Source organism: Accipiter gentilis, chromosome 3, assembly GCF_929443795.1.
Source record: "Accipiter gentilis chromosome 3, bAccGen1.1, whole genome shotgun sequence".
In the NCBI taxonomy this organism is placed as follows: Eukaryota; Metazoa; Chordata; class Aves; order Accipitriformes; family Accipitridae; genus Astur; species Astur gentilis.
In genome coordinates, this window is record NC_064882.1 from 18967838 (window position 1) to 18978944 (window position 11107).

The 11107-nt window shown below is 44.4% G+C and overlaps 2 protein-coding genes across 5 annotated transcripts in view; one reads left to right on the forward strand and one right to left on the reverse strand.

The window, feature by feature from the left end:
• The window catches only part of SPATA18 (spermatogenesis associated 18), a 144605-nt gene extending 143099 nt beyond the window's left edge, over positions 1-1506 (reverse strand). For all 4 annotated transcript variants that reach the window (XR_007509886.1, XM_049831754.1, XM_049831768.1 and 1 more), the window contains exon 1: positions 1118-1506. Coding sequence is in view for 3 of the 4 variants with exons in the window: in XM_049831754.1 (XP_049687711.1) it covers positions 1118-1204 (87 nt within the window). In the remaining variant the exon portion in view is untranslated. The remainder of the gene's footprint in view (positions 1-1117) is intronic.
• A 201-nt stretch (positions 1507-1707) lies between these two features.
• SGCB (sarcoglycan beta) lies at positions 1708-11074 on the forward strand. Its single transcript, XM_049831095.1, has 6 exons — positions 1708-1761; positions 3907-4116; positions 5026-5211; positions 5324-5515; positions 7291-7422; positions 8170-11074. The coding sequence occupies exons 1-6, from the start codon at positions 1738-1740 to the stop codon at positions 8371-8373; spliced, it is 948 nt and encodes a 315-aa protein (XP_049687052.1). The 5' UTR covers positions 1708-1737; the 3' UTR covers positions 8374-11074.
• Positions 11075-11107: the final 33 nt, after the last annotated feature.

Here is an 11107-nt window from a genome sequence, read left to right on the forward strand (position 1 = left end):
CTGCCAAAAGTTACACTGGCTATTAATATGCTGAAACTCCTACATACCATGAAGTAAAAGAAGAACTGACTTCCCTTGAGAAGGCTGCATCTCTGCTCAGCACCTCTTCTCACCAACCATAGCACACGATAGATGGTTATAGGCTCATGACCACATCAACTATCAGTGTCCTGAAGCTAATGAAACCTGGGGACACAGGAGTGAGAATTCTGTCAAGATTTTCCGCTGAGGAAATTCGTAATTGTCAAATCTCAAGTCCCTTCATCTCACCTGTCCCTAGTTTTACACTTTCTCTACTTCTTCCAGTGTTTTGCCTCCTCAACCTCCTGTTACCTCTTACTCCTGCATGCATTCCATTACATCCATCTGCAGCCTTCTCCTCACCCGTACCCAAAACTCCTTCCTCACACCTGCTTCCCCCCTTCCGAAGCCCTTCTGCAGCTGAGCTGTCTTGCAGCAGCCTCTCAGCTCTAACAGGTTTCCCACCCAGAAGAGCTGGGAAGCAGGATAACGCCGTTCTCACTTTCAGCGTCCTTCTTCCTGGGTTTGCCTGACCATTCCCAGGCCACAGGCGATTCCTTCTGAGCACACACCCTCGCCCGTGGTCCTTCCATCTGCCCGTCTTTTACCGCAAAACTCTTTGCTGATCCAGACTCAGTCCTTACAGCTCAAATAACCACGTTTAACCTCCAGTCCTCGCTTTCAGCGAGCCCTGTCACAGGCAGAAAAGAAACCGGCTGCAGCTGCGAGCGCTACAGGCACCGGGTGTTAAAATCGTGATAACCGGGCGCCTGTGCGGGTCAACGTCCCAAACCGAACCCCAAGCGGCGGCCGCTACCTGCTCCCCCGGGCCGGCTGCCCGTTTCGGTTGCACCGGGCTAAGGGCACCCGCGCTCCCTCCCGGGCGGGGGTGGGGGCCGCCGCCGCTCCGCGTCCCGCCGTCGCCGCGGAAACCGCCGCAGGGCCCGGGCACCGCAGCAACGGCGCCGCTGCCGGCGGCCTCCCGCCCCCTCGGGGCCCGCGGGGTGGGGTGAGGCGGGCCGCCCTCCGTACGGGCCCCCGGCAGACGCGGATCCCCACACGCACCCCCCCACCCCCGCGGGCGGCCGCGGCCCACCTCGTAGTCCCGGTACCAGCTCTCCAGCTTCTCCTGCAGCACCCGGCCGCTCTCCGCGCCGACCAGCCTTCTCAAGCCATCGGCCATGGCCGGATGTCAGCTCGCTCCCGGGGTTGGGCTGGGCTGGGCTGGTTCCCCCGTCCCGTCCCGTCCCTCCGGGAGCCCTCCGCGGGCGGGGGGCGAAAGCTGGTACCGCCGGCCCGGGCCCGCTGCTCTGGGCAGCCCCGCGTTCGCGCCGCTTTTATAATCGCGATTGTTAACGTGGGCCGTGCCCGGGCGCGGCGGCGGGTGCCTTGGCGACGCAGGCAGGACGCGCCTCGGTTGTGGTAACGCGGCGGCCGCCCCCGGGGCTGCCCGCCGCCCCACGGCCCGGCCCGGCGGGGAGCGGGGCGGGGACGGGACGGGACGGGACGGGACGGGACGGGGGACGCGGGACACCCCCTCGGCCGCCAGGTGGCGCCGCCAGGTAACGCGTTTCCCGACCGGCGGTACGGACCCGCCTGGCGGAGCGGAGCGGCACCGAGCTCGCCCACGGCCGCCTCCCTCCCCGCGCCGCAAGGGGGCGCCCGCCGGCCCCTCCGCGGCGGCAGCGGCGGCGGCGGCAGCAGCGGCGGAGGAAGATGGCGGCGGCCGCCTCCGAGCAGGTCTGTCCTCGCCGAGACGCAAGCACGGGGAGGCGGCGGGGCCGTCCCCGCCGGGGCGAGGGTGGAGCGATGCCCGTCCCGCCGCCCGCGGGGCCGCGGCCAGCCGCCCGAGCGGCTGCTCCGGCCGAGGGGCGCTGCTCGTGGAGGGGGCGCTCGGGCGGGGGCGCCATTTTCGCGTCGGTTGCCGAGGCCGGTTTGGTGCCGGAGCCCTGCGGCGCGGCGCGGCGCGGCGGGCGTGAGGGGCGGCGGCGGGCCGCCCCCGTCGCCCTGGCTCCCCACCGCCTGCGCCAACCGGGGAGGGCAGAGACGGCGCTTGGACGGCGTTTCCGAGCCGCGCCCGGCGCTGTCCGGGAAGGACGGCCTTTGCCGTGCGGGGGAGAGGCAGCCCGAGCCCGCTGTCGGGGCGGGACGCGTTACTAAAGCCCGGCGATGCGCCGTCCAGCCCGCCGACGCAGAACCCCTGACAAAGAAGAACACTTTCCGCCTTCGAAATAAAGTGTTCTGGCATTTCTGCACAGGAATGTAACTGTCTCGCGTAAAACAGGCCGCTGCCGCTAGCTGGTGACGCGGAAGGCAGCTGGTCGGTGCGGTCGGTATTTATGGGACTGCGCCGTCAGTCGTCCGTCATGCTGGCACCGGTATGGTAGCCCAGCGGCAGCGTATAAATAAAGCTGAAGCTCAGATCCGGGCTCGGCATCCGAGGTCCCACGCGGGAACAAAAGCTAAATTTGTCGAAAGGGGTGTCGCTGTCACCCCGTCGGAGGGGTGGGACGGGGACTCTGCCAGCGCCACGCAAGCCGGAGGAAGAAGAACCGAGCTGTTCAAGGAAGGGCTCGTCTTTCGGCGCTCCTGCACTTCCACGGGCCTTTTAATCAGCGTGAGCCTGTGTCTGTGGGTCTGCGCCCGCGGCAGCGGTGGGTAGGAAGCCCCAGGTGCCTGCGCGGTGCTGCACCAGCCTTGTCTCGGGTGCCATAGGAAGCACTGTCTAGTTCTGCGTGGATGCTCCACCGTTTTAGCCACGTTCTCCCAGTCCTGGCGCTGTCTTCTGTTGTGCTGCCTTACCTGGTGAAAAAACTACCTTGGAGTTTTATCTCACCCTCACATCCTTTCAAGAACACGCTGTCGTCAGGACAAGATACTTAGTGTCCTGCTGTACAAGATTTCCGTTTTCTCCAGAGCACAGACCTCATCCCTCGGTTTCCCTGCCTGGCCAGTTCTGAGTTTGTGCAGGGTTATGGTGGCTTTCAGAACATCATCGAGGAAGCCCTCCATAAACCCGTTCAGGTCAAGCACCTTTCTCAACACCATTTCCTTGTTCTTCGGCAACAGAAGAAAACAAGACATTTTTACCCATTGCATCAGTGTAGACACATGCAAGTGCGGTAAGCTTAAGGTGCAGCTTCGCGGGATTCATTTCAGACGAACAAACGATGCCATCAAAAAGATCAAGCCTTGTCTTTGAAGAATTGAACACTTAAATAGCAACCTGTGTCCATTCCAGCGAGGTGGAACAAAATTTTGGACAAAGTTACAAAAATACATCAAAGCTTTATTTTCCCTATGAATAGCCACAAGAGTTTCCTCTACATGTTAATTTGTTACATCATCCCGATATCCCTTGCAATCTAGTAACTTCAAATGATTAAATAAAGCTAGGTTGGCCAAGTTCCCCATGCCAGGTTTAAAGCCTTACAGTATTTTTCTTAATGCTGCATGCAAGCAATAGAAGTTGAATGCAAACTCTGTGCTATCAAACTAACTTAAAAAACCATATCCACCGCGCTCCATTTGGATAGACTCATTGAGAGTCTAGACCCCGTTAGCATGGAGGGAACTAAAATCCTGTGTACTGGTAAATGACCTGCAGGATTATGTCCTGGATTGTCCCCAAGAGATAAAAACTTGATATAAAAGCATATTGTCTGAAAATATCTGGATTTCAATTTTAGTCATTGCGTTAGCAGAGATTGCAGTGGTTGTAAATGTGTATTTAAGTACAGAGTGGCAAGCCAAAATATAATATTGAGCATAATATCGAATATATTCCACTAGTCGTTCAGATTTCTATTTTTTGCACACATATATGTGTGTCATTTCAGGGGATTTACATGCCTTTTAACAGGTAATCCATGCTTTGTATTATAGCAAAGTTCTAACGGCCCAGTGAAGAAGTCTATGCGAGAGAAGGCTGTGGAACGCAGGAACGTTAATAAGGAGCACAACAGTAACTTCAAAGCAGGATACATTCCAATTGATGAAGACCGTCTCCATAAGACAGGGTTACGTGGCAGGAAAGGCAACTTGGCCATTTGTGTGATTGTTCTTCTTTTTATTTTGGCTGTCATCAATCTGATTGTGAGTATAATACTTAGGCTGTAAGCAACATTAGGACATACTGCATTTTGATGGTTTATTGGAGAAATAAAATTTATTCCAGTATGGCTGAGAAAGACTTAAAATGTACTGAAGGGGATTTCTCTTTTTTTCTCCTTTCTTTTTTGTTCTTCTGTAGTCTGAGCAAGATTAGATGGAATAATCTTGTAAGTTCAGTCATGATTATTTCGGTTATCATGATTCCAGCAAGGAACCTACCATTTATGTAACACAGAATTAGGAACCTTGAAAGCGTCTCTCCATTCCCAAAACCCAGTAATAGCAAATGTGCAAAGTGTTATTAGCACATTACAAATACATCCGGAATAAACTGTTATGCCAGAAACATTTTACATGTAATAACAGAGCTGCACGTGAGCATTCAGAATTAATCAGCCACTGTACTTTAAACCTTCGTTGTTGTAACTACCACCTTTTTATTGCTTGATCAATGAGAAGTAGTGAATTATTTTTCATAATTGGACATCCACCTGTGAAGGTGCTTTCTTGTAGTTCAAGGGGAAGTATATCCTGAGCTGAGCTACTTTGTTTAGGATGTTTGTTTAGCTAACGATACCATGGTTACCCTTAAACAGGAAGATGATTAAATTATGGATGTCATTTAATTTCGAATGTATGTATATTTTTATGTATATACTAATTATTTTAGTTAATATTTCAGATGAGTCTAAAAATCATGCAAAATGCTTTTCATAATTAAATGTGTTCTGATGTTTCCAGTAGGAATTAAACAGACTAAAGTAAATGCACACCTAAAGCTTACTTAAACACTAGCATTAATAATTCTTTCAAAACATCTAGTTAATGCAATACTTGTGAGAAGATCCAAACGATCAAAGTAATCTTTGAAAATGTGTGTTTCTCTTTCAGATTACGCTAGTTATCTGGGCAGTGATTCGAATTGGTCCCAATGGTTGTGACAGTATGGAGTTCCATGAGAGTGGCTTGTTGCGGTTTAAGCAAGTTTCTGACATGGGCGTAATACATCCATTATATAAAAGCACTGTAGGAGGCAGACGTAATGAAGATTTGGTGATCACTGGAAATAATCAGCCTGTAAGTTATATCATGAATTGAAAGTTTGTGAGCAACACTATGGAATTACACTCACAGTATTAATAAACAGTATATGTGAAACATCATTAACTTCATGACTTTGTTTCTGAAGATTGTGTTTCAGCAAGGAACAACCAAGCTTAGTGTGGAAAAAGACAAAACTTCTATTACCAGCGATATTGGCATGGAATTTGTTGACCCACGGACACAAAATACCTTGTTCAGCACGGACTATGAAACTCATGAGTTTCATCTGCCAAATGGAGTTAAAATCTTGAATGTACAAAAGGCCTCTACAGAGAGGGTATGTCTCTTTTAACTACCACTTACTTTTTCAAAAGCTTATTACAGAACTGCCTTAGTTGTAGAATAAGAAAAAAAAGTTTACTAATCTGATCTTTCAAGCTTATTTAGAAATTCCACTACACGTAGCTAAAAATGCAGCTCTGAAAATGTAAATCATCCTAAAAATTGGAACAGAAATGAAAACTGACATCATTAAATGAGTGTAATATCCGGAATACCATGCCACGTAGGCCTGTGTGTCTTTTTACTGATGTCCTGGTTTCAGCTAGGATAGTTAATTGCCTTCCTAGTAGCTGGTACAGTGCTGTGGTTTTGAGTTAGGTGTGAAAAGAATGTTGATAACACTGATGTTTTCAGTTGTTGCTAAGTAATGTTTAGTCTAAAGTCAAGGATTTTTCAGCTTCTGATGCCCAGCCAGCAAGAAGGCTGGAGGGGCACAAGAAGTTGGCACAGGACACAGCCAGGGCACCTGACCCAAACTGGCCAACGGTGTATTCCATACCATGGGACATCCTATCTAGTATAGGAACTGGGAGTGGGGGCAGGGAATCGCCGCTCAGGGACTAACTGGGCATCGGTCAGCGGGTGGTGAGCAATTGCACTGCGCATCATTTGTATATTATTATTGCTGTTGTAATTTTATTATTGTTATCATTATTAGTTTCTTCTTTTCTGTTCTATTAAACTGCTGTTATCTCAACCCACGAGTTTTACTTCTTTTCCCAATTTTCTTCCCCATCCCACTGGGGGGCGGGGGGAGTGAGTGAGTGGCTGCGTGGTACTTAGTTGCTAGCTGGGGTTAAACCACGACAGCTAAGCATTTATCCATTTGTGCAGGGATAGCTGTTTCAGAAATAAAATTTCTATGAAAAGCTTCTCTGTTTCTAGTAAGATCTTAAAAAAATAATTACCAGAACTTCATGTATCATTTTGCCTCTACTGGAGATAAATGTTAATACAGTCGGAATTTCAGAAGTCTGAGTAAAAGTGTAGAGAACAATCACAACACTGTAAGAGTTGTGTCAGTTCACGCTTTTAGGTTAAACAAGTTCTTAGTTTGGTTTCTACATTAAATATGCTTTATTTATCAGAAAACTAAAAAACCTAAATGTTGGTGTGTGTACATTTAAAATGTTGATCTTAATGTCAGACTAAAATTTCTTTCTTAGATATCATCACTCATAACAAAGGCTTTACAGGTAGAGTACAGTGCATAGTTCTTTTGTATAACATTAGTAGAGTACTATCAGTAGTTTTATAGAGGGTTGAGTGTGCCTTAGGAAGCATCGATCAATCCTGTAAAGGACAAAGAGAATTTGTTTTGCTCTTCTTCGTGCTTCCTCTGCAAGGCTAACAATTAAATAGTATGTTCCAGGAAAAAAAAAATCCAAACCTATAAATTTATAGGAGGAACAGATTAAATGAAAACAGCGGAGTACGTTTACATAAACAGTCCTAATAGGAAGCCTGTATTTGCTATGAGCATTCACTGTGTATCCCATAAAATTGTTATATGAAGTGTTATTTTTACTGCAAAAATAAGCTATTTTATATACCTTCCAAAATTAAGTAATCCTTGTTTTTAAATGTGAATGTGGAAAATAACAAATGGGCAGAAGCTTCATAGGCATAGTGGCAGAAGGGCAAAAAGTACATTGAAGTTTTTTACTAAATTGTGTAGCAATATTTTTAAGGTAATTAAAGTTACTCAGACAAATCCAAATGACACATCTTCATTGATCTGTAATGCACTCTTTTTGTTTATGTTCTTAGATTACCAGCAATGCGACCAGTGATCTAAACATAAAGGTCGATGGCCGTGCTATTGTCCGTGGAAATGAAGGTGTTTTCATCACAGGCAAGACCATTGAGTTTCGAATGGGGGGTAACATGGAACTTAAAGCAGTAAGTATTTCAAATCAGCGTTTTTTGAACAGCTTAGTTTCAAATTCAGGCTGATAATAAACTGATGTAGCTTTATATGGTTTCAAATTTTATATAAAGTAGCCATGCATAACAGTTTAGTTGCAGTCAGTGTATTGAGCAGGATTTTAAAAGGTGGCATATTACTTTGCTGTTAATTAGTGGTTCAGTAGTTTCCAGGTAACAACGATTTACTACTTTTTAGATGCTAAAAACCCACGATGCAATTAAAGCTAAGCTATTGGCCTCTGCACTGATATAAATACCAAAGAGAATTCGTCTTCTCTTCTGGAGGCTTTACTGGGGTCAGCAACCTTTGACAAAGGAGCAGAGCATACAGTTAGGAGTGCTACCTTTCGTGCTGCCACAGTAAGACTTGCCAGCATTCATTTAAGATTTTTAGAGATTATTTCATGTCCGTATTTTTAGATTTAGTGCATTTGCTAATAGGCCTGTAAAGTGAAAAGCCACACTACTGCTGTCTCTCTCAATATTGATCTACCACTGGAACAGCAAAGTATGTTGCTGACTATAATTGAGAATGTCATGGGCATTATTCACAAATTTAATTAAAAAATGAAACCTTGTTATATGTACTTTTTTTTATTCTGTTGATTTCGACAGCCATCCTAAAGATGTCATTTATTCGTTAAACCAGCTTGTCCTTTACAAAAACAACCTGCCTTGTTTAAATCAGAAGTTGTACTTTTTTTTTCTCCCTCTTAATAGGAAAACAGCATTATCCTGAATGGAACTGTGATGGTCAGCCCATCGCGACTGCCAAGTTCTTCTTATGGGGAGCAGTTCAATAACGGCAACTGGCTGCGCTTCAAGCTCTGTATGTGTGCGGATGGGACACTGTTCAAGGTTCAGGTGACAGGTTATAATATGGGTTGTCAGACTTCTGTCAATCCATGTGGAGCCACGCACTAAAACACAAACCACTAACAGGAGAGTTCTCTTTTGTGTTTACATATATTTGTATGAAGTAATTGCATGCCTTCAAGGATTTCTGTTTTTACAGCAGTTTATACTAACATTTATTACATAATATTTTTAAGTGAAGGCTGTTATGTTCAGCAGTATTATATCATCATCCTGTTATCTGTAATAGTGGCACTGATTTAGTAAACTTTCAGTCTACATGCATACTGAAGTACGTTCCTGAATTGGGATCAGTAGAATATATTTAAAGAACGTGATCTTAGCAACAATCTTGACTGCCTTCAGTTGCTTTTAGAGGAGGTTTTTTGTCCTGCATCCCAACACCATGAGCGTGGCTGAGAACACAACTGTCATCTGAAGTACTTCAACAGGAATGTCGATTTGTTCTTGGAAGTGAATTTGCCTAGGATGGCTGAAGTGGCAGATTTTTGTCTTCTCTTCATTTCTTGCCAAATGTTGATATAATGATTTTCCCCAAAATTATGTGGTTTACCATATTTGTACTACGAGAGGGGTAATCGCAGATTCACTTTAAAATATTGCATTATTTCTGCCATACATTCTCATGTAGTTAAAAAAAAAGATGATGCTAGCATAAATAATATTTGCAAAGTAATATCAAGTGTGGAAATGTAACTTCAATTTTGAAATAGTCTTGCGATTATTGAAGTGTTGCTTGAGGTCCCATTCTATCTGTGCAGTTTAGGCATTCTACGGTTGTTTAATTTATGTGAAGTATTTATGAAACGTGTTTGTATTAGAAGTACATTTTTAAAGATGTACTTATAACTTGCTCGCTACCCAAAAAAAATGTTTTCCTTGGTGCTTTAATGTGAACAGTGTATGAATCCATTATTCAACAGGTAATAATCTAAAGCATGACTTGCAGCAGCATCTGATCTCAGATATCTTTTTCTCCATAAATATCAGTACTGATGCACTGAACCTCAGAATTAAATCCTGAAGTTAAACTGCAGGTCTAGAATTCTAAATGTGATGGTATTGGATCCTATGACAGCAGAGTAAATACGTGTGAATATCTGAATTTGAAAACAGTGAAGCTGTGTCTATGGTGAACTGGGGCCTTATAGAAACTATTCTAGCCTTGTAACTGCTTTTGCAGAGGTAAGGCGTTCTGTACTGAAAATAGACCAGCTCATTATAAGATTCCTCCTTTCCCCACCCCATGTATTTCTTCAGTTTAAAATAGTTTTGTTTTGCAGTAGGATCATGTGACCTTAATAATGGAGGCCACGAAGGTGACTTTGCAAGTAGCTTTTTGACAAGTTTTTCTAGATAGGCGCACACTTCTCTTTCTAAATGTTATGCAAATGTTACACATTAACTTCAGAATTGGTCATTTGTGATGGGAAGATAAACTATCTGCCCTTGTTTTTATAGCTCTCAAAGTACATAGTATTCCACAAAATACAAATCAGCACCTGCTGCAACAAGAACTTCGTGTCCAAGGTCCCAATTCCTGTATTTACTAGAAGTCAGTAAGTCCTCATGCAGGATGTGTATGGGTGGAAGTGATTTCTAGAGGGGGATGCTTAGGTCAGGCATTACGCCACGCAGGAGGTCAGAGGGGTCACGTTTCCATCATTGCTCAAAGGCAAAGCCAGATTTTGATGCTCAGTAGTTGACGGGGGGTGGACAGCAGCAGAGCTGGTCTAACAACAACAGAATAAAATGTAGCAAAGGCCATTGGATTGCTCACATTAAAGATTATGGGAAAGTACTAACAATTTGCATACTGCCTTCATGAACTTCATAGGTTTACTAGAGTTAATATTTATTAACCACTTCAACACACATTTTGCTGAAAATGTGCACACATCTTTGCTGCTAAGTACTGCCTCAATTAGTATCTCTTACCGGTAAGAGGAGGAAATAAACTATAACATTTTTAGAATTTTCACTCTCATGCTAACGGAAGTTTGTCACTTTGTATATATATATATATATATAAAAACATATATATATACGCATGTATAAACATATAAGCAGCAGTGTCTTCAAAGCTGAAATTGATCTTGAAAATGATGGATACTGCCTCAGTCAAGTAGATTACACACAACGAGCATGTTAAAGCTCTTCTCTGGTTAATACTGACATGCCTATATGTTTGTATTGGATTCTTGTAATTATCAAGAATTCTTTTTAAAATATTGTATGCAACATAGCTGAAAGATTTGTCACAAAGGTACTCTTAAATCATGGTCTGGAGAATTGGTTTTGAAGTCTTGATTTTTTGTCAAAACATAGCAAAACCAATCATACATATACCAAATGAAATAAATGATCAATTTGTTAGCCACTATTTATGTATTGTTAATATATTTTGTTGCCTTCACTACACAGTTTGAGAAAGGTTAGCACCACACATGCCTTGTGTTATGCATTTTTTTGTTGTTTATCTTCTAACTGCCTAAGGTACGTTTTTCTATGCATATTTAAAACATTGTGTGGCACATTATTTATTTCAATCCCACAGATGCATTTAAGATTCTGTGTGTTTAAGGTACATTCTACATGCCTCTGTGTAAAATACCATACTGGGTACGTTGAAACAACTTACATGTGAGGAGGTCTCAGTGTATGTAAAGGTGGTGGTTGTTTCAATAGGTGAAAGACAACTGAATTTCTAATCTTTGTTTTGAAATGAAACAATAAATTCTAAGATGCAGCTGTGGTTCAGAAGTGTTATTTCTAACATAGT